This window comes from Notolepis coatsorum (genome assembly GCF_963971535.1).
Source record: "Notolepis coatsorum genome assembly, chromosome: 3".
NCBI classification, from domain to species: domain Eukaryota; kingdom Metazoa; phylum Chordata; class Actinopteri; order Aulopiformes; family Paralepididae; genus Notolepis; species Notolepis coatsorum.
In genome coordinates, this window is record NC_140167.1 from 135,979,385 (window position 1) to 136,004,027 (window position 24,643).

Sequence of the window (24,643 nt, forward strand, 5' to 3'; positions counted from 1 at the left end):
TGTAAAGTGACCATAAGTGTGAGCGTGTGCAGCATGAGTGTGTGTGTGCTCATGATAAAGTGGCTGCTAGTGTGTGAGCGTGTACAGTGTGTGTGTTGTGTGTGCTCATGTGTGCTTGTGTGTGGAGAGTTCAGTGTTCAAGGCTCTGATGGCCTGGGGGAAGAAGCTGAGCCGAAGTCTCTCTGTCCTAGTTGCTGGTGTTCGCAGGCGTTTGCCTGACCGCAGCAGCTTGAAATATCAGTAGTTCAAGTATCTTACTGGGTGCATTTACCCTTTAACTCTCCCTTCTTACAGGAGAAATATCAGTACCCATATATACAATGTGCATCAATCAAATACAAAATACAATATCAAAATACAAAAGGTGAAATGGGGTCAAAAGCCCTTGGAAGTCCTTGTGCTCTCGTTCAATCAGTTCGTATCATAGAAAAGGATATGATGGTCCTTGGAAGTTCTTGTGACTCAAGTTCAATTAGTTAGTTAATTCCTGATCCACTTCCTCACTGGGAATGAGGAAGGTAATTCACAATCCTACCAGGCTGTTGAGGCAACAGGGTGTTGAGGCAACAGGGGTAACAGATCAGGCTCCGGGTATAGCCCTGATCTAGATCTGAGCTTCAGTGGGTTGGCTCGCCATCTTGTGTCGGTCCGGCACACTGCCTTGTCCCGCGTGGGCACACGTGATGAGTGGTCGGTCGGGACTCCTGGGAACTCTTCCCGGGGGTGGAACGGGGTGCTAGAAAACCTGGCCTGCATTATACAGGCATTCAGAAAATAAAAGCTATTTACCATCTTTCATTGCTTTATCATCGTTTCATTGCTTCTAGAATGAACAGTCAATCAGGCTACTTTTAGCTATGCTAAGCTAAAGTAGGCTACCTTATCACAGCACGTGGGAATGTCCATTTGTCTTATGCTAAGTTTACATATATTTTTCTTTTTTTAATAAAGAATTAAAATAAATAAATGACATCTTTATAACACCTTCAATGACGTCCCTCCGCTCTTCCCCGGGGTCTGGGTCACGACTGACTGCGGGAGAGAGCGGGGGGACTCATCCTATAGAAGCCCTCCTATATCTTCCCTTCTCAGATAGTCATTAAATGGTTTCCATATATCCTTGTAAACCTCTATATTGTTCCTGAGGATATATGTTATTATCTCCATAGACATGCATTGTGCCATGTTCTTAATCCAAGCACCGATTGTGGGTGCGTCTATTTTCTTCCAATTGAAAGCTATTGTTCTTTTTGACTGCAGTATAGCAAAATCAATCAATTTAAATTGTTTGGTTCTCAGGTTGAGATTTACTGGATATAGGTGTAGCAATATCATTTTGGAGTCTAATGGGATATTCACTGACAGGATATCTTTGATTTTATTCACCACCTCCCCCCAGAACTCCTTGATTTTGTCACATTCCCAAATACAATGTATAAAAGTTCCCCGAGCCTCGGTACATTTAAAGCAACTGCTCTGTTCCAGTCCTCGTTTGAGATCTCCTCTCCCAAGTCCAGCCTCCATGCCTCCAATCTAGATATTGACGTCTCATCTGAACCAGATACAAGCCAGTTATAGAACATTGATAACAGGCCTTTGCTATTGCAGTTATTGATGATAATTTTTTTTAAAGATGAAAGTGTAGGAATTACCAGTGATTGGTTTTGCAAATGGAAATGGAACTTCTCAGTTGCAAGTATTTAAAGAAATGCTTCCTATGCTAAGTTAGGCTAAAGTGCACTAGCATATACGAACATTCCTCACATTCCATATTAAACTCTCAAAAGCAGTCAAAATGTATATAGACCATGTTCTTATCATACAGCATATCAATACAACCATAAGTACTTCTGAAATGGTCTCTCTCTAGTTTTCATTTAACCAATTTAGCTGATTAGCATTGAGCTAGCGATCTTGCACATTCGACAGTGAGACAGCACAATATTGATGAAACTCACAAAAACCGCTTCTGGAAGTGGTATGCTCTTTAACTGCAACAACCTCTTCGGTTTTGTAACTGGGGGAATATTTTATGACAGTTTGTCATAAATTTCGTGGCGCTAGTTCATCTCGGTTCAATCAGCATTCAGCTGCGACAGCCTCCGTCAATCTATAATCTCATCTGCCATATAGCAAGGCTCACCTGTTGTAAGGCAAGGCGTGAACTGTTGTGACACCTAACTCGTGTCATGAGGTAACTTAAAGGGGCAATGAGGCAATTCAAAGGATTTGGTCCAAACATTGCTAACCTCATATGAATATACATATAACCCAATAACATTAACTATTTATGTTCTTATTCAATGGCATTAACTATTTATGTTCCTATAACTAAATAGTTATGAATCTGAAACCTGGGTTACAACTAGATTACTTTTTAAAAGAGTAATCAGGGCGGTCAGGTGGCGTAGCGGAGATTGCGTTCGTCACCAACGCTGGAGATGCTGGGTTCGCGTGTTCGAATCCAGCTCCCGGTGTTGTCACCAGCTTGGCTGGCCGTTCACACTAATACAATTGGCAGTATTAGAGGGTGGGAAAGCTGGCGGGTGGGTCCTGGGCGTTGTGGACAGCGACCCCTACAGTTCGGTCGGGGCGCCTGCTCAGCGAGGGTAGGATCTGGAGAGAGGTAGTGCGGTCTCCCACACGTTACACTCTCCCAGTGAGTATCTGCGCGGCCAGGCTGGCTGCCGGTAGGCTGCACATGCGTTGGAGGAAAGCATGTGACAGTCTCCGGCCTCTCGGACCAACAGTAGGGGAAAGTGTGCAACAACCAGGAAGGGTGGGATGGGAGAAAAATCGGAAAAAGAAGGAGGGGGAAAAAAATTAAATAAAAGAGTAATCAGTAATCAGATTATGAGGTGAAAGAGAGCGACTTCGAAAGAGTTGCCAAGCTTAAGTAGTTGGAAACAAGGCGGACAGTAATACAATTCTAGGATCTGGAGAGAGGTAGTGCGGCCTCCCACACGTTACACTCTCCCAGTGAGAATCTGCGCGGTCAGGCTGGCTGCCGGCTGGCTGCACATGTGTCGGAGGAAAGCATGTGACAGTCTCCGGCCTCTCGGACCAACACATTCGCTGTGACCGAATCGTTTTTCATTTAGTCTTTATGACCCTATCAACATATCCTTTTGTAACGTTTACTGTCCGGCGTCTCCGCCATCTTGCTTTCACATCTAAAAACGTGCATGGCGGATTGATAGTAATTCGGCTGTGGGCGGGTCCTGGGACCAAGTGCGTTGGTTATTAGAAATACCCACGTGTAACTTGACTGTTTCAGCCAATCAGAATCGAGAAATGTGCATGCCGTTGTATAATAAATAATAATAGATCATTTATAAACTTTTAATCAAATCCACATATAAAAAACTGACATTGGATACAGTCTGGCAGGGGGAAATCCCACAGTTGGACCCTGAGTTTGACTGGGATGACGTTTGGACAAATGTTATATTAGCCTCCTGCAACCCTAATCACCACCAAATTCATTTTAAATATGTTCACAGGACGTATCTCACACCTAGGAAGCTGTTTGCTATGGGACTGGTGACCGACTCTTGGTGCACTTTGTGCTCTCTAAGGGCCACTGGCACTTATATGCATATGTTCTGGGATTGCCCACCAGTAGCCCATTTTTGGAAATCCATAACAACTAAACTGTGAGGTTTCTGTCCTTGCTCTCTCACTCGTTCTGTTCCTTTAACCACCTCGCTCTGTTTTCATTTGTTTTTTCTGTTAATTATTTCAATTCCCTCATTCACACGCTTCTCCCCAGTGACGTCATCAGAGACGTCGCTGATTGGTTCTCTCAGGTCCGCACGCTTTTCAATCACATTCCCCAGCTGTCACTGCTTGTCAATCAATCAATCCCTTATTATTTATACCCCGTTTCTCCACTCTAAGTTTGTTGGATCGTCTTGATTTTTCTCTGGTTGCATTCTCCGTTTTGCTGCTGCTGCTGCTTTGCTCTCTGTGCTATCTCCAGGATTTTTCCAAGAAGCCTTCCTCTTGGACACCTGTTCCCGTGGCGCGCGCTCGCTCCGCTGTTGTTCCAGCACCATTACGCATTACGTCTGGGTGAGTTTTTATTGACTGTCTTGATCTATTCCGTTTTTCGTGTGTTACTATTACACTGAAGATTACCACCTTTTTGTCAGACAGTCACTCACCCAGCGTTCCCTTTTGTTTGTTCCCTCTGGGATAATATTTTTGGGACTTTTCATCTCCCTCTGTGTGTTGCTCACACCGAAGATATTATTTCACATTTGGATTGTTTTTGGACTTCACTACTGTGTGTATATTACACGAAGATATTCACTTGGGACTGTGTTTGGATTTTTGCTCACTGTGTGTATTACACGAAGAGATTCACTTGGGATTTGTTTTGGAATTGTGCTCACTGTGTTTAATTACACGAGGATTAGTTCACCCTGTTCTCCTGCTCGTTCAACCTGCACTGTTGTTGACTCGTTCCCTCTCTCCCTCTCTCGGTCTCGCAACACATCGGAGATTCTGCCGAGAGAATTCTGCAGAGCGGTTCTGACGTCAACATCTGCTATTCCCAAACTACCACCACGGGAGAAGCTGCAGAGCAGCAGAACTTTTACCCCCTGGCCTATGTACCTGTCTTGTTGACTTGCCTATCCTGTACTCTTTATATTTAGTATTCAAATAAACAAGCCCTTGTATTTGGCAACTCTGAATTCCTACTCTCTTGTGTCGTGCGTTTGGGGTCGGTGTCAAACCATAACATAAACTCTCAAACATTTGTAACATAACAATTCCACTCGTGGCAGCAACACTACTACCAGTACCCATACTGTACAACACATTTTTTTAATTCTGGCAGGCATTACTGCTGCCAAGAAGCTGATAGCCATGAGGTGGAAGGAACCTGAGAAACTCACAATGATTAATTGGTCTCTGACACTACAAGTCAAGTCAAGTCAAGAGTTTTATTTGTCACGGCATACAAGTATACAATGAAATGCGGGTGGTCTTGCCCGCAACAATGTACAATACAGTAGTACAACATATAATAGAATCCAATAAAACAACATTGTGCAATAAACAGGTAACATAGTGGGGCATCTCGGTATTTGTACATAAGTTATTTACAGAGCATGGAGGACATGCTAGGTCCTTTGGTAGTGCAATACACTGTTACTGTTGCTATACTATTTTTAAAGTGACCTTTCCTTTGTGGCCATAAGTGTGGGCGTGTGCAGCATGAGTGTGTGCTTGCTCATGTTAAAGTGGCTACTAGTGTGCGAGCGTGTACAGTGTGCGTGTCGTGTGTGTGCTCATGTGTGCTTGTGTGACGGATCATACTGGGTCTGCGTTGTGTTTGATGTTAAATGAGAATGTCCCGAGGGGGAGTCGAACAGGGGGCTCCCGCGTCCGACGACACAGGCCGCTGCACTAAGAAGTGAATTCACTCCTAACTACCGTACCTATGCGTCTGTTAACCCTGTTATGGGGAAGTGAGTTTAATTTACCAGCCCGCACTGCCACAGTCACTCGTCAACACACCTGTTTCCGTGACTGTGGACATACCCACAGGCTTCCCCGTTACACTCACCTCCCTAAACTCACGCCCTTCAGGACATCCGGGTCACGGCACCACTGTGACGGATCATACTGGGTCTGCGTTGTGTTTGATGTTAAATGAGAATGTCCCGAGGGGGAGTCGAACAGGGGGCTCCCGCGTCCGCGGGCGACGACACAGGCCGCTGCACTAAGAAGTGAATTCACTCCTAACTACCGTACCTATGCGTCTGTTAACCCTGTTATGGGGAAGTGAGTTTAATTTACCAGCCCACACTGCCACAGTCACTTGTCAACACACCTGTTTCCGTGACTGTGGACATACCCACGGTCCCCGTTACACTTGTGTGTGGAGAGTTCAGTGTTCTGTGGCACTCAGTGTTCAGGGCTCTGATGGCCTGGGGGAAGAAGCTGAGCCTAAGCCTCTCTGTCCTAGTAGCTGGAGTTCGCAGGCGTCTGCCTGACCTCAGCAGCTGGAACAGGCTGTTGTTGGGGTGGTGAGGGTCTTTCATTATTCTGCAGGCTCTGGATTTGCACCTCTTGTTGTATAGAACCTGCAGGGGAGGTAGTGCAATACCCGTGGTACGCTCGGCTGAGCGCACCACTCTCTGTAGGGCCTTCTTGTCCTGTGCCGTGCTGTTTCCATACCAGGCAGTGATGTTTCCAGTCAAAATGCTCTCTACAGCTCCGGAGTAGAAGGACTGGAGTATCTTCCCAGATACTCTGAACTTCCTTAACTGTCTCAGGTGGTAGAGGCGCTGTTTGGCCTTTTTTACGACTGTGTCTATGTGTGTTGACCATGTCAGATCCTCTGACATGTGGACCCCCAGGTACTTAAAGCGGCTCACCCTGTCCACGGTAGCCCCGTTTATCCTCAGTGGTGTGTGTGTCTCCTGCTGTCCTCTCCTATAATCCACGATCAGCTCCTTGTTTTTTTTTTCAGGAGCAGGCTGTTGTACTGGCACCAGTGTTCCAGTACCTCAACCTCCTCCCGGTAGGCCTTCTCGTCGTTGTCCGAGATCAGCCCCACCACCACTGTGTCGTCTGCAAACTTCACTATGGAGTTGGAGCTGTACTTGGCCACACAGTCGTGTGTGTAGAGTGAGTACAGCAGGGGGCTCAGAACACAGCCCTGGGGGGACCCGATGCTCAGGGTGATGTTGTTGGAGGTCTGACCCCCCACCCTGACCGCCTGGGGTCTTTCACTCAGAAAGTCCAGTACCCAGGCGCTCAGAGCGGAGCTCAGACCCAGCTCGATCAGCTTGTCCACCAGTCTGGTGGGGACTATGGTGTTGAATGCTGAGCTGTAGTCAATGAACAACAGTCTCACATAGCCCCCCTTCTGGCGGTCAAGGTGAGAGAGGGTGCTGTGCAGTACCTGGGAGGCCGCGTTGTCAGTGGACCTGTTTGTCCTGTATGCAAATTGCATAGGGTCCATATCACTGGGGAGGGAGGCACAAATCCTTGACCAGCCTCTCAAAACATTTCATGACCACAGAGGTGAGTGCCACCGGTCTGTAGTCATTGAGACATGTTGGGGAGGGTTTCTTCGGTACAGGGATGATGGTAGACATCTTGAAGCAGGCAGGGACCACTGACTCCGCCAGGGATTGATTAAATATGGCGGTGAACACAGGGGCTAGCTGGTTGGCACAGGACTTAAGTATGCGTCCTGTTATACCATCTGGGCCAGCCGCTTTTCCTGGTGTTCACCTGCATAAATGCTCTTCTCACACTGTGTTCCGACAACGAGAGAGCATCCGCGCCCCCCCGCGGTTGCCCCCCCCCCCCCCCCCCCCCCTCCACAACAGTCGGCGCACCAGTGACGTCACTAGCCGTTGAGCCAGCGGCGCCACTGTCTACACCAAACCGAGCGTAAAAAGAGTTGAGTTTGTCCACGAGAGAGGCGTCGTCGCTCCCCATTGAGGGGGCGCTGACTTTGTAGTCAGTTATTGTCCTCAGTCCCCGCCATAAGCCTCTTGTGTCGTTTTGTGCCATTTGTGTCTCCAGTTTATCAGCGTATGTCAGTTTTGCAAGTTTTACAGCCTTGCGCAGAGTATAGACTGTAGCCTTGTACTCCTCCATGTTTCCTGACTCTCTGCCCAGGTTGTAAGCAGTGGTGCGAGAGTTCAGAGCTGCTCTGATAGTACTGTCCACCCACGGTTTCTGGTTTGGGAAAACCTGCACCTTTTTCATGGGGACAATACTGTCAGCGATTGTTGTTATGAAGCATACAACGCTGTCCGCGAACTCGCTGACGTCACTGGCACTTCCTTGAAACATATTCCAGTCCGTGCCTGCGAGCACGTCTTGAAGCGTGGCCTCTGATTGGTCGGTCCATTTTTTTGTCTCACGTGACACGACGGCGTCACGTGATCTTTGTTTGTAAGCGGGGAATAACAAGATGGAGTCGTGGTCGGATGAGCTTGTAGCACCCGTCAATGGTGGAGCCGCTACAGCCTTGTAGCCGGCTCTGAACAGGGTGTAACAGTGGTCGAGTGTGTTTCCTCCCCTTGTGGAGCAGGCAATGTGTTGAAAAAAGGACGGCATCACTTTTTTCAAATTGGCCTGATTGAAATCACCAGCTACGATCGTCGCCGCGTCTGGATGTTTGATTTGATGTTTATTGAGATGGTTGTGTAGCTCCGCCAGCGCTTTGCCAGTGTTCGCTTGTGGAGGGATATATACAGCGGTCATGATGACCGCGGTAAACTCACGGGGGAGGTGGAACGGACGGCACAGAATTGAAAGATGTTCCATGTCTGGGGAGCATGAGCGTGAGAGAACATGCACCTCTTTGGGGTTAACCCAGCCATTGTTCGTGAGGAGACAGACCCCACCGCCGACGCTCTTGCCGGAGGCTGCCGTGCGATCCGCTCGTAGGACGGTGAAGGAGTCGGAGGGAGAGATGCTATGATCCGGAGTCGCTGGCTTGAGCCATGTTTCCGTGAAACACATGATGTTAATGTCTCTCACCTCCCGTTGGAAGCGGACCCTCGCTCTCAGATCATCCATCCTTCCCTCCAACGAACAAAAGATGGATGGAATTGCTGGGCGGTAAGCAGACTACTGGATGTTATTTATATGAAAATCTCTACTGCACGTGTAATTGGGGTGGGTCAGGCCAGCATTGAGCTGTTGGTCGCAGCGGCCGAGATAGTTAAGACCACCATATAGTCTGATAAGGTAAAGACCACTATCTAGCGGCGGAGCGGGTTTGGGGTGCAGGTTCTGGTGGGTACCGAGGTCCTGGGGTGGGGGGGTGGTAGTGGGGGAGTAATTGTCCAATGTCCTTTGTGGTGTTTTGTGATAATATAAGTTCTTTAAATTTTTTAGGTCCTGTATTTATTATTGTATTATTTTTGTTAACTCATTCAGCGCCAACGATTATCCTCATCCCTGTAGTCCAGTGCTTCTCAAACTTTTTCTGTCAGGCCCCCCTTTGGCGGACCAAAATATTTTGGGCCCCCCCCCCCCCCCTCGCCCCAACAAAATAGTCATGAAATGGGCCATGTTTAAATTTATTGAAATAACACCAATATCGTGACCTTTCAAATTGGCCCTATATTTTGTTTTCAGAGCTGTCATGGATGAAAAGCCAGCTTCACACAGATACTGTATGTGGTGCTGAATGGTATCAACACCTTAACTGCTGCATCATGAGATACTTGGTGGGCCATGAGATGAGATACTTGGTACTCAGCACCACACTCTGAAACTAGCTCTCTAGGTGGTATCAGATGAGATTTCAAAGAGTTCTTCCAAGAGTTTGGATGGAGATGTGTCAGGAAGCTTTGTCTCAATGTTGTCTGTAAAGTTTTTTTTTATCCAGAGTAACTTGGTGATCCTTTTCTGTGTTTTATTAAATAATGATTTTCAGATTTTGAGAAATGGTATTTTCATGGAGAACAGTGCAGCTGCAACAGATAGCACTTTGAGAAACACTGCTGTAGTCAATGGGCCACGCTTTAAAAGATAGGCATTTTCACTGTGTGTCACAATGTTTGCAGAGCTATATCTATATTCTATATTATAGCTATGGAGACAATACTATGGCTCATTTGACAGTCACTATCTCTCGTCCAACATGTAAATTTTTTTTACATTTTTTCATACATACTTTCACATGTTATCCCGTAGTGAATATTTTATAGTTTCAGAGTGATCCGGGCTGATTTATGGAGTGCTATGTGCATTTTGCGAAAGTCGTTTGTGTTGCTCGCCTAAACTGCTTGTGTTAACAGTTTGAGACTAGAGGAAGGATACAGTATAATTCTTCATCGTTATCTATATTTCCTTATTCTTCCCCATATCCCCTGCTTTGTGTATCTTCTAATCGTCTCTCCCTCTCCCTGCAGGTGAAGTCGAAGGAGGATGAGGAGGGATCAGCTGAGGAGCGGGGGGAAGAGGATGAGGAGAAGAGCTGGGAGAAGGCCCTGTCTGTGGAGCGCTTTAGTGACATCATCAGTGACTCTGCCTCCACCATCGGTGAGAAGATGGGCCGACACTACAGCGAGAAGGACTTTGAGTGTAAGCCAAGACATTGTTTACTCTGCGTTCATTTACCAATGGGGTTTCCGTTAGGGATTCATATTTCTCCTGAAAAACAGCATATTCTTTGCTTGCCTTCAACTTAAATGTATAAACCTTATTGGCCTGAATATAAAATTACTCTTATATAAAATTACTCTTATAAGACAAACCCCCCCCCCCCCCCCCTTTTCAAGACTAATTTTTGGAAAAAGATTTTTTGAAGATCAAATATTTTTTTAGCTGGGACCAGCAGCTCTATAGGTCACTCCGTTGGTGGGTTGGTTGGTCGTTCCACACAATTTCCCAGTGTTAGATTCTGATCAATCGGCCAGTATCACGTCTTCTTGTGTTATCATCTCTCCATCCACTCCCTCTGCGTTGTGTCATTTTATCTCTCCGACGTCTCATCATACTGGCTGATAAACCTTATCATTCCCCGTTAGTGCAATCCGCAGCATAAGTATTCTCCACCTTCATAAGAATTCGACACCTTGACAGCATACCTTTCTTGAAAGAGCGTTGTTTATTCAATAAACAGAACCTCATAATCAGATGTTATCAAATTGTATTGTCCTTGCTATCGTCCTTCTGCTATTCAGTCCAATAGTGGTCAGGCCTGGTCGTTAGCCAAAACCCTCCTTGTGTTAGCCGAAGCTAATGATGATGTGGCCTCCTTCCTGCCCCCCCCCCCCCCTCTCTGTGATGAGGAGAGGGAGTCTCTGATGGTTTCTCCTCTTCTGTGTGATCTCAGTCCTAGTCAGATTGTAGTCTGCCCCTACCCGGAACCATTGTCAGCTTTATAGGATCTTTGTCATAGCAACGATGGCAAGCCCCTATTCTGGTTGTCAGGTGCCGCTGCCATGACAACCGCTTTAACCTTTACACACATTAAAATGCAGTTTCTACTGTCAAACCCCTCTCCGCTCTGCTCTCTGTGCCTGTTGCCTAGCTTATCTTGTTGATGTGCTGGGGAATTCAAAACATTCTGCTGGCTGCTAAACATTCTGCTGGCTCCTGCCTCTGAACCGCTTCTTCTATCACCGTCTGCTAAGGCATGCACATTTCTGACCTCTCTGACCTGGCCCCTTTAGATGCGGTCATCTCCCCCCAATCTATACATCACATACATTGAAAAACCACAGATTTCTCTCACCAGCCTCTACCGGACACAGTTTCTGCCCTAGGACGCTGACATTTTGCATGTTGGTTAAGAGTTTGTGTGTGTGTCGCAGCTCGCACTATAATCACAGCGTCCGGGGTTCGAATCCGGCCCGGGGACCTATGCTGCATGTCCTCCCCAAATATTCTCCCAACTTTCCTCTGCCTGTCCTATCCGATGAAAAGGCTGTAAAAATGCAAAAAAAAAAATATATATATATATAGGACTGAGTTACCTTTTTGTAGAGTTTGTAGAGCTATAACTATATTCTATATTATAGCTATGGATACAATATGATGACCCATTTGACATCACCTATACAGTATCATTCAATATGTGGGAAAGATGAATTATTCCATCCATACGTTCCCATGTTATACCGTGGTGAATATAAGTATCGCTTTAGAGCAGTCTAGGGCAGTGGTCAGCAACCTTTACTATCAAAAGAGCCACTTTTCCCCCCTCCCACAAAATTAAATGCTCAGGGAGCTGCACAGCCTATTTACCCTTAAAATAAAGATAATACAGTGTATTAAGCATACCCCACATTTAGCATAAAACACCTGGTGATTGCATATCCAAAGTAATTGGGATTTATTATACTTTATATTTATAGCATTTATGAAATTATAAAATGACAAAAAGAACATTGTTGACATTTTATTGCTCTTTTTACAAAGCAAAACCTCAAACTCTTATGAAGGAGAAAAAACATTGGCATCTGTAGACCTAGAAATAAAACAAACATAAACTATGCAGCTCTATTTTAGTCCTTGCCTTATTTGTGGAAAATGTATACAATAAAAAGTAGTCCACTTTGAAAAAACACTGGCATCTGTAGCTACTTTGAAATAAAACACAGAACTGCAGCTCTATTTTAGTCCTTGCCTTATTTGTGGAAAATGTAGAAAATAAAAAGTAGTCCACTTTGAAAAAACACTGGCATCTGTACTTTGAAATAAAACCCTGAACTATGCAGGTATATTTAAGTCCTTCCTTTATTTGTGGAAAATGTATAAAATAAAAAGTAGTCCACTTTGAAATAAATAAAACATATATCTGCAGCTTATTCGCTTTAAAAAGAGTAAACATAAAAATAGGCCAGTTTGTATATAATTATGACTTCAGTCCATTTCAGGTTGTTGGTCATCCTCTTGTTTTTTCTTCAGCCACGTACAGGAATCAACCATCGAGCCTGAACATAAAAAACAACATCAGCTCAGGTTCTAAAATAAATGTTTTTTGTGTGCTAAATAATAGCCTATTAAATGATAATGTTCTCACCTGTTTAATGTGATTTCTGTAGCTGAACAGCACTGTTGAGCTTCTCTATGTTGGGGCTGTAAGACGTGACTTTGATCTTCACGCAGGACTGCAGACTCTCATCTGTGAGGCGCGAGCGATATTTGGATTTGATGTAGTTCATGTTTGAGAACACCTGCTCGCATAAGTATGTGGATCCAAAGATGGAAAGGACTCCAAATGCATACTTCTTCATGTTCACATAAGTATCGGGAATGGCATTCCACGTTTCAAACACAAGTTTGTCGGGTTTAGGGAGTTTTTCAACATCGCTCCATTTGTGCTCCCGGGCGAGAGTCGCCTTCTGACATGTGACATCTTCAAGATCAGCTGTCAGGCTTTTGAACTTGGACACCCACAACTCTTTATCAGCTATGTCGGCCAGTTCCATTTCAAGGTCGGGTTGACTTACTCCTGTGAATGCTGACGTGTTCAGCATGCATGGGTCGATGCCCAGGGGTGTGACGGAGAAAGGATAGTGTGTTTTTTTCCTTTCTAAAATCAGAGAATCGTTGTCCAAATTCAGTTTGCATTTCGATGATCACATGCTGTAAGTTCTCACATGTGGTTCTGTGCTTCTTTTAATTCTCTCATGGAGGGGAAGTGAGAGAACGAACCTTTCTGCACATCTCTGGCAAACACTGTCATCTTGCGCTCAAATGCCAAAACATTCTCCAGCATCTGAATGGCCGTGCTTCCTTTTCCCTGGAGACTTTTGTTCAGCATGTTAAGGTGACCTGTCATATCCACCATGAAGTGCAGCTTTTACAGCCAATATGGGTGTTCCAGTTCTGGATAAATGAGGCCCTTGCTTTCCAGGAAAGTTTTTACGTGTTCCAGACACGCAGCAAACCATTCCAGCACCTCTCCCCTGGACAGCCATCGGACTTTATTATGCAGCAGGAGATCCGAATACGTGCTGTCGACTTCATCTAAAAATGAACGGAACTGTCGGTGGTTTAATCCTCTTGCCATTATTTTGTTCACTATCTGAATGACAAGGTCCATCACCTCCTTGTATTCGGGGGGGAATGTTTCAGCGCACAGTGCTTCTTGGTGCAGGATGCAGTGAAACGTCAGCAGCTCTCGATCCAGCGACTTCTGAAGTAAGGTAGTAAACCCCTTATGTGTTCCTCTCATACTAGGTGCCCCATCAGTGGCCATTGACACCATGTGTGTGGTGTTTATTTCTTTGGCTTTTAAACAATTTAGCACAGCCTCACAAATGTCCTCCCCCCGTGTTTGGCCTTTTAAAAGTATCAACTCGATGATTTCTTCCTGCGGCCCATCAGAGTTCACGTATCTGCATAACAGCGTTGTCTGTTCAATATCATTTACATCACTTGACTCATCACATGCTATTGAGAACGCTGGAGCTGAATTAATGTCTTCTATTTGTTGATCTGTGATGTTTTTTGCCATCTTAATGGCCCTGTCCTTGACAGTCTTTGCAGAGAGAGGCATATCTTAAATTTTCTGAACAATTTCACTTTTATTTTTGAAGTCCGAGAATAGATGGTCGGATATTTTTATGAATGTTTCCTTCATATATTCCCCATCTGTGAACAACTTCCCGTGCTTTATTATCTCCTGAGATGCCACAAAAGTAGCAACAGTTGTGTTTGGAGTCTTGATCAACTTCGTCAAAGTAATTTTGCTCTGGTCATTTTTCCGCAGCAGTTCCGAAATTGCTCTTTTCCTTTCATCTCCAGCGTGGTACTTTTCAGAAAATGCTGTGTGTTTATTTTGGAAATGTCTTTCAACATTCCATCTTTTGTTGTTTGCAAATTTCTCACCACATATCAAGCATACAGGTAAGCCTGCGTCGTTAGCTGTGAAAGCAAATTAATTTGTCCACGCTGAATTAAATCCTCTATTTTCCTCTGAGACTTTCCTTTTCTTGGATTTATCCATGGTTAGCTTACCATGGTCGGAAACTTAGCCACCTGCAGACGACACAACAGGGAGAGGCGCAGGGTGTGACGTATATTTGAGTGGACGAATTATTTTAGTTGACATAATATTTGAGTGGAGTGGACGAATTATTTTAGTTGACATAATATTTTAGTTGACGAAATATTTTTTTTATTTCAGTGTCGAAGTATCACATCGATCTCCAACATAAGAGGTAAAAAAAGAAAAAAGTAAAAAAAAGTTAAACTTTTTTTTTATTTTAATTTTTTTTGGAAATCGCCAGGGAGCCGCAGCTGATTGGCTAAAGAGCCGCATGCGGCCTCGGAGCCGCAGGTTGCCGACCCCCGGTCTAGGGTAATTCATGAAATCCTGAGCCCTATACGTCGATTCCACTGTAGACGTTGCTATTTCTTGCCTGTATACGCTATTATCCCAAAATCAAATCTATATCATAGCTATTATGTTCCAGCATGAATGCATGAAAAGGGGGGGGGGGTTGTTTCTGATTATTTGATTGTCAGTAACAGCATTCGCATTGAACACTAAAAACGGTTATCAGCCCGATCGGTATGAAAGCATTGCAGGATCAAGCAAAAATGTACGTCAAAACGTCCTTACCTGTGATCGGGAGTATTCCAAAAATAATATTTCAATTGTTTGATCGCCATCTGGTATATCCAATGTCCATTTGGTCGACGCATAATCCACCGCAACATATGGATCGGAGATATTTTTGATGCGCTTCGATGGAACCGGCAGAACGGCTGCCCTCACCCGACAAGGAAACATGAAACCGTAGACCTGTGGCCGTGCCACAGAGAAAGATGGAAGGGTATAAAGGGTGCTCGAAACCGTCGTCTAGCGTGATGCGGCCGATATTGCATTTTACATTCTCATGATGATTTCCCATGTTAACCCAGAGTCCATGTGTATGTAATGAATAGAAATATAGAATAAGGGGCGCCCCAGTGGTGAACCACACGGCCGACCCGGGTTCGACTCCCGAACCCGTCGTTATTTGCCGAATGTCTTCCCCCCACTCTGTCTCCCATTCCTCCTCTGTCTCTCTCTACTGGACTGCCCAGTAGCAATAAAGCGATAAAACGCCAAAAAAAAATAAAAAATATATATAGAATAAAATATATAACGATCAGATAACGAGCATATCGTTATTGGCGTTCAACGATTGGCGCCCAATAACGAGTATACTCGTCGTTGGCAGTGAATGAGTTATTAACACTTTGAGTGCCAACGACGAGATTTCTCGTTAGTTCATGCCAACCGTTGAGTGCCAGAGAGACGAGAGATCCCGTTTTTGATCGTCTGCTTTTTTATTAACGATTTCCATTCATATTTCATCAATCTAGCCTCACGTTACCACTGGAACTCTCTCTGAGCTCCATTGGGAAAATACCGCCCCCTATCGTTTCTCCGGATGGTACTGCACCCCTTTGGATTGGATTGAATGAAACGCATGGAAAAAGAAAAGTCCTGCTTCCACATTTTACTTGTCAGACAAGTAACCCGAGACGATCGAAGTCATCGCCGACCACCAGAACAGCGGATAATGTGTTTCCAGTACCCAGCGTTGGATCAATAAACGCAATCGATATTTGGAATGGCGATCAGGAATTGGAATAATCTTTTTGGAGAACATCTGATCTGAGGTAAGGAATCTATTTTACCAGTCTTGGGATAATCAGAGCTTTTTTCACAGATATATCAACGTGGGCCCTATGTGTCAGGGCTCGAGACTAACAATGTCCCGTCGTCCCGGGGACGATCAAATATTGATTTGGGACAAACAGAAATCTTTGCTGGGACGCAAACGGGACGGAGAGGATTTTTTTTTTTTCACAGGAAATGTCAATTGGCCGACTGTCAGTGCGCGCATATATTGCTGTCAAATGGTGAATGTCTCGTGCTGACTAAATTGACAGAGTTCACTAAAGTCTAAACGTAGCGTGATTTGCCAAATCCAATGACTATCTCCGCCTCCCAATGCAGCCATACGCTAATCCAGCATCAAGCTCCTACCCACCTCATCAGCCAGTCACGTTGCAGCAGCGTCACACCCCAAATGAATCTCGCATCGAAAAAGAAAAACGTGTTAACAGGTGAGGGAAATCTCTCTTACCTAGGCTTTCTCCACTGGTATTTAACCCTGGTTGACACAGTGAATGACAGCTGGTAATTGACAGTCGCACGGCACGAGACCACTGTACAAGAACCGCGAAAAGATCAGAATGTTATAAATAAAATAAAAACGCTATACTGTGGCATCCTCTCAGTGAAGAGATCACCGCAAACACTATTTGAAGAGGATAAACACAGACCCAAAATGACCAACAGGGAACTGCATCCAGCAATACTACCCCTGAGTCTAAGGTAAGGACACATTTAAATCACAGAAGTATAATGTTAGTCTATTGGAACTGTATACAGTTATCGACACGTTCTAGTTATAGCTGCTTATTGCTAGCTAACGTTACTGACTAACGTATCAGACTGCCACTGATTAATCCATAGTTCACACTATTTTATTCTTATTTTTAATATTATTATATTGTTATTCCTATTTTAGTCCTATTGACCTAAATGTTTATTGTTGTTCAATGTGAGCGATACATAGTCTGCTCTGTAGTGCCGAATTTCCCTCGGGATTATTAAAGGATTTCTATTCGATTCTATACTAACACGTAATGTTACTACCATTGCGAGTTAATTGGCATAACGTTACATTTATCGAAACGAACGCGGAGAAATAGACGACAGGCTATAGGCAAACTTCACTTCAGCTACACAATGAATCCAAATTCCCCTGGAATTTAGCAGCAGTTATCAATATCGACCAGGAGGACAGCGCGATCTAAGGGACATGTTTCATTACTAGTCAAGTGTCATTACTTTAGTTATCAAAGGTGGAATCTTTGGACGCAATGACATTATATAGTTTAAAGCTAAACTACGTTTTTCTTTCTTGTTAGAAGAGGGATAACTTATTCAGCTAGATTTGATTTGATCTTTATTTATCTTTAACATTTTCAACCATAAACACACATTTGTAATAACAAAAAAAACTAAAACAAAATAAAATACAAATACATTTAAATATATTTTCCTATGGAAGGAATAATCAACATGGCTCCAATTGGTTGACTATAACAGCACGGTGACCAAATATCCCTATACTTGCACCTTGTTAAACACTTTTTTTTATATATATGTATTTATTTTTAATCATAATTATTCTTGTGAAATTTTTCCACCTGGGAGCCTTTTGACTAAATCAATTTATTCTCCCCTTCTCTGAATGGTGTTTCTTATGGCAATAACAACTATAGACGACAAAACCAAAGTAAAGAAACGACATTTGATTTTTGGGACGGTTACATTCACTTTGGGACGGTTAAAATTGTATTTCGGGACGGTTCTGGGACAGTGGTGAAAAAAGTTAGTCTGGAGCCCTGGTGTGTGTGTGTGTGTGTGTGTGTGTGTGTGCGTGTGTGTGTGTGTGTGTGTGTGTGTGTGTGTGTGTGTGTGTGTGTGTGTGCGTGCGTGCGTGCTGATCAGGAAATAAGATAATCGATTTTTCAGCCCGCTTCCCTAGCGTGCATAAGTACACATATACTATCGATAATCTAGCGTTTATTTGAAAACTATTCATAAATAGGCCAAAAAATGTCAACGTTTTTTGTGTATTCCAGTATATTCCAGTAAAAGGCGATTATCACAGAATCTTCTGAAATGTTCTGAAACTTTCAAGAAACAAGCGTTTTTCAAAATGGTATAAAACGGAAATTAACCGATTAAAAACAATCGGTTTTGACAATGTTGCAGTGGCGGCTCGCCACCGGGGGCGCTAGGGCGCCGCCCCACCTGTTAAATCAGAGAAGAAGAAAAAAAAATTGTTTTTTGTTTTATAGCCCTATAAATAATATAAACATGTTTAAAATGAATAATATTTACTCATTTTAAGTATGTTTGTGTTTCCAATGCACAATATAACGTTAATATATAAAATAAAAAATACTCGTTTTCCTGAACAGGAAGTGACTCAATCCTGCTCATTTCTCCTGCCGCATTTCTCCTCTAGCCGTATTTCTCGGCCCGGGCTAGACGCAATAGCGCTCTGAGTGCGCGTCACTGTTTGATCGTTGTATCCGTCGCAGCCAATCAGTGCGTAACGCGTTGTGCGTTGAAATATGACTATTATGTTGGAAACCGGGCGCGATTTGAAGCGGTCTAGGCAGCAGCGTCAAGAATTTACTTAGCCGCCTTTCGCGGAGACGCTCTCTGATTGGCCGACGCCAGTATTTTTTTCCGTAGCAGCATTTCGCGGAGACGCTCTCTGATTGGCCGACGCCACTTTTCTATGTTCCAATTTTAGGTTTTCTAGCTTGGTAAAGATAGTTGTGTTGTTGTGAGATCAGATGCAGCTATTTGTCTTAGAGCGTGACTGCAAGTTCTTTCGACGGTTAAGCTTAGGCACTCTTTCAAAGTTGGTTAAGGTTAGAGTTTGTCTTAGAGCATGGCGATAGAACGCCAGGTAGTTTGCAGTCTGTTCGACGCGGAAATGGACAAAGAAATCAAGTACTGTCTTGTTGTGTGGTGCTAACAGCTGAGCTAACACTTGGCTAACAAGCTATATGGCGGATGCAGTCTGGACAGTGGTCTGGATATACATCATCAACAGCGGATTATACACTTTATCAAGCCCACCACGTTTCAATTAAACAAAGTGAGTTTATGCTGTTGCTGTTGTGTTGTTGTTAGCTCACACAGTACTTGTTGGCTAACAAGAAGCTATATATGGATGCAGTGTGGAGGGACAATCGGACAATGGACATCAACAACATAGTCTGGACAATGGACGGAGTGGATATACTTTATCAAGCCCTTCTGCCTGCTGTCAATTTAACAACAAGGTAGATTTGCTCTCTCTCTCTCTCTCTCTCTCTCTCTCTCTCTCTCTCTCTCTCTCTCTCTCTCTCTCTCTCTCTCTCTCTCTCTCTCTCTCTCTCTCTCTCTCTCTCTCTCTCTCTCTCTCTCTCTCTAACGTGATTCTCTCTCTCTCTCTCTAACGTGATTCTCTCTCTCTCTCAGCCACTCAGCTAACGCTTCTCTCTCTCTCTCTCTCTCTCTCTCTCAATCTCTCTCTCTCTCTCTCTCTCTCTCTCTCTCTAACGTGATTCTTCTCTAACGTGATTCTCTCTCTCTCTCTCTCTCTAACGTGATTCTCTCTCTCTCTCAGCCACTCAGCTAACGCTTATCTCTCTCTCTTTCTCTCTCTCTCTCTCTCTCTCTCTCTCTCTCTCTCTCTCTCTCTCTCTCTCTCTCTCTCTCTCTCTCTCTCTGCGTGTGTTTGGAGACGGAGCGAGTTTGTTTACTTGTTTCAAGGACTGTTTTACTTGTATTTTAACAAAATAAATACCACTTACCGTTTTGAAATAAAATAAAATAACAATGACATTAAATTGTAGCCTACTGGTATGCCAATTTCTAACATAATTTAGATCTCAAAGAGAAAAATAGAACCATAGATTCCAGTGGAGGCTGCTGACCAAATTTTTAGGTGAAGCACAAATTATTATATTATATTATATATTAAATTATATTTTTAAAACATCCCCCACTGTGTGTCAGTGGTCAGTGGACACAGATGAAAACATATTAACATTAGGTGACAGCGGACCTGACCAGATGAAATCATATTAGGTGACAGCGCACCTGACCAGATGAAATCATATTAGGTGACAGCGCACCTGACCAGATCAAAACATATTAGGTGAAGGTGACAAGGAAGCCACAGACTCATACCCCCCCGACACTCAACTAACCGCCTCGGACAGTCCTTCATACCAGTGGCCATCAGGCTCCACAACAGTGGGCAGGGACTGCTGCCAGACATCGACCTAGAACTAATAGGAACCCAAGTAGGACAATAACACTACCTTATGCATACTGCACCTTATGTGGATACTGTGATACTGTGAATAATGTATATTTCAGTTAGTTAGATAGTAAATTATAACACTACCTTATGCATACTGCACCTTATATTATATTGACCTATTTGTTTACACTGCTTGTGTTGTTTTCACTACCTGTACCCTTCCCCCATGCTGCTATGATGCCTGAATTTCCCCAAGGGGATCAATAAAGGAATATCTTATCTTATCTTAAAAGGAAAGATGAAATCACCTACCTGGGTTCCATCCTATAGAGGCAAATCTTTCCTGTGACAAAATGGGATCCAATGTAATAAAACTAAGTCAACCAACGAACTAGATTCCTGTACCGGATCTCCTCTCTGGTAAACAAGAATACCTTGAAGACTCTAACAGGAGCACTCATTCAAGGGTACTACGACTATGCTTGCACCTCATGGTACCAAAGCACCTCAAAGGCACTAAAAACAAGATTACAAACATCACAAAACAAACTGGTCAGACTACTGCTTGACCTTACTCCTAAAACCCACCTCACCCCTGCTCACTTTGACAAGCTAGGATGGCTTAGAGTAGACAACAGAGTACAGCAACTTGCAATGGGCCTGGTCTACACCACTAAGATACCCATGTGCATGTCGAAATACTTCCCAAAGGTCAGTGAATACCACAACCACAACACCAGAGGGAGTTCCACAAATCATGTTCAACCCAGATAAAATAATTTAAAAGGTAAAAAAAAATTGTAATAAAAGAAAAATCGTCATAACTTAGAAATTAGATTGCATAGGTCTATGAATCGATATCGCGATTCTGTTTCGATTAATTGCCCAGCCCTACAGTGTGTACAGTAAGTTAGCTTGGTGATCATCATTGTGATGTAGGCTAAGCTGGCTAGCTACTGTTAGCATACAAGCTTTTACAAACACTGTAGCCTACTTACTTTTTCATCCACAACTTTTTTTCTGATCCAGATGCATAAGTCCACTTCTTCATGTTGCTCAGTTGCTGGTTTATACTTCGGTCCTAATGTTGGCGCACAGTTTAATTTAGCCTGCCCTACTCTGTTACAGCTGTACAGCTTACTAAACTATCCTTGCTCTTTCAATGCTGCACACAGTCAAAACAGTCCAGCTGTAGCTCCGTAGGTTAGGTTTAGCTCGGGCCAATCTCAAGTTTCTCAAGTTTCTTTATTAGTTGTCATACAGAAGTACAGAATACTTTTATACAAAATGCTTCTTTCTGTTACATTTTGTATAAAAGTATTCTGTACTTCTGTATGACAACTAATAAAGAAACTTGAGAAACTTGAGATTGGCCCCAGCTAAACCTAACCTACGGACCTGCAGCTGGACCCGTTTTGACTCTGCAATGCAGCAACCTCTGATTGGATTTTCAAGGCTGCCAATCATATTCAACCTCTGTGTATTGGATGTCAAGGGCTGTCAATCATTCAATCCCCCATTCAATGGCAAGAGTTTAACTGCACATACCGTGCTTAGATGACGTTAATAGCCTATTTTGATTGGCTATTATTTATTGAATCCTGGGCAGTGATGCCAGTAACGCGTTACTAAGTAACGCGTTATTGTAATCTGATTACTTTCCCCCGAAAATAGTAATCTAACGCGTTAATCTTTAAAAGCCAGTAATCTGATTGCAGTTACTTGTCCAAGTGGCTGTGCATTACTATTTCGTTACTATCTCATCATAAATTCATAATGCAGGCGGAATGCAGTATTTTATTTCGTTTTCGACAGTCAAAAATACATTTTGAGCTGTTTTTCTTTTGGGAGTGACGTGGTGTGGCAGTGAAAGGGTTAAATACAAGAATGTGTCCCGCGGCGTGACTGGTCCCTCTGTCTGAGTGACTCTGCTTTGGTCCAATCACATTCCCCATCCACAGTCTGCGAATCAGAGGCAGAGTAGGGCGGGTCTTCACAGCACGTCATGTGACATATGCGCCAATCGTGTGACAGCAGGGCTCCGTAGTCTGAGAATTCCACCCCAAAACGCTTGGCAAAATTAAAAGTGAAACCGCAAGATGACTTTTGCGGTTTCTGTTCAGAATTCCACCCCAAAACGCTCGTCTAAACGTAGCTTCAGTCACTACTTCACGGCGGAGGAAACAAAATACTGTCTACCGCTAAAAACAGCACATCCAATTGCATTGAAAGCATCTGGAATCACAACACTAGCCGACGCTTCGACTAGGTACAGGAGGGTTGATGGTGGCAGAGCAAAAGCTCTTATTTGCCAGATTTACAGTTAATTTACATGTTAAAGAGAGACTGATTGTATGTTTATAGAGAGACATTTATAAAAACAATTTAATAGTTACAGTTGATATAATTGAAATAATAGTTCAGCCTGCATTTGTTAGATGTGATACACTGGTTTTGTAAAACCACTGGCTGGCTGCTCTAATGCTGTGAGCATCATAGACTGTTGCTTTACCATACTTGATGGTACAGAAGCTGAAGCACTAGTTTAACAATTTACGTTATGTGCAGAGAAACAAGTTAAAAACAATTTATGCACTTTCAATAAAGCGTTTAAAAAAAACTGTTGGGGGAACAACGACGACTTCGTAACCTAGTTACTTTCAAAGTAACTAAGTTACTCTGATAATCAAGTAATCAGTAGAGTAACTTAGATTACTTTTTAAAGGAGTAATCAGTAATTAAAAGTAATCTGTGGCATCACTGATCCTGGGTCAACCTGTGCAGCCATCTGCACGAATATACTGCAGTCATTACTGCAGTGCAGGAAAAAACATTTCTAATAAAAAAAATAATAATAATAAAAAAAAAATATATATATATATGTAAATTAATAATAATTATGAATTATGAGTGAATTTGTGTTTCATGTGTTGTCATAGATAAACCTCCACTGATAGATTCCCATGATCTTCAAATTGGAATTATCCTCAGTCTCCTCCTCTTCCTCCTTAGTCCTGTCCTTGGTTAACCCAGAGCCCTTTAATTAAGAGTTGCGCCACTCCGACCCACTTTCGTTGTTATCGTGGAATGCGGAAGTAAAGCGCCTCAGGGCGGGTCCGTAGTTCAAGCTCTCAGCTCATCGCCATTCATTTCATTGTTGCCGAGGCGGCACTCGCTCGTAAGTTTACTTTACTTTACTTACTTACTGCATTTTTTTTTTACATTTTAACGCATTAGCAGACCACTCATGGATGTAGTCAATAGTGGTATTTTATGTAGCAATCTTTAGTTTATGTTTATCATAAGTTAATAGCTTGTTAGATTCTAAATGCAGTTAGATAACGTTACCATGTATATGTAACGTTAAATGTATATACACTTTTTCTGGACACTTTTTGTATCACAAACAGTACTGTATTTGCAAATCTGGTATGTCATAAATGTATAGATGTAGCAGTACTGACTATCTGTATGTCGTGTGTGTCATATATTTCCTGATGAATTGAAAATGGGGGACCCTGATGTAAACAAGACGAAAGTCTTTCTCTGGTCTGCATCCCCTTAACAATTGTATGTATTGTACTGTACTGTACCCATTCTGCAATCTGCAAACCAAGAATCAAGAGGTTTATTTGTCACATCATTCCAGGTTCAACTAGAAGACTGATAAGGTGAATATGCCTACCATATTACTACTACACCTGCATATAACCCATACAACTCTGTATGATATCAATAATGCTGTAAATACCGTATACATTACTCAGTAGTACTCTTTATATATTTTGTATCCAATCTAATCACCTGTACATTGAATATTGCTATTGCACTTTACTGCTATATTTGCACTCCGGTTGGATGCCAAACTTATTTCCGTTGTACTGTACTTGTGCTGTATAATGACAATGCATTTTAATCTAATCTAATACAATTTTGTGTTGAGCGACATTTTATCTCATGGCACAAGGGCATATTAAACATATTTTCCCTTATTCTGAAATACAGTATATATAAATAAATATATGCGTGGCCCACAATCTATAGGCGTGGGATTGAACAGGGTCTGGCTACAGTCCCTGGATCAGTGGGGAGGGTCTGTCTGTTGGGATGGAGAGGCTGGTGGAGGGATGGAGAGGCTGGTGGAGGGATGGAGAGACTGGTGGAGGGATGGAGAGGCTGGTGGAGCGATGAGGAGGCTGGTGGGACGATGGAGAGCCTGTAATATTAAATAAGGTGCAACGTTATTGTCTGAAATAATTTTCACAAATGATTTAATTCATATTACATTTATATAT

The 24,643-nt window shown here is 43.2% G+C and overlaps 1 protein-coding gene across 1 annotated transcript in view; it reads left to right on the top strand.

Annotated features, from left to right (window-relative positions):
* The window catches only part of slc4a3 (solute carrier family 4 member 3), a gene marked incomplete at both ends in the record, with an annotated part of 476,263 nt that overhangs the window by 188,153 nt on the left and 263,467 nt on the right, over positions 1 to 24,643 (top strand). The window contains one exon of the mRNA XM_084311393.1: positions 9,903 to 10,074. Coding sequence (XP_084167519.1) covers positions 9,903 to 10,074 — 172 coding nt within the window. The remainder of the gene's footprint in view (positions 1 to 9,902; positions 10,075 to 24,643) is intronic.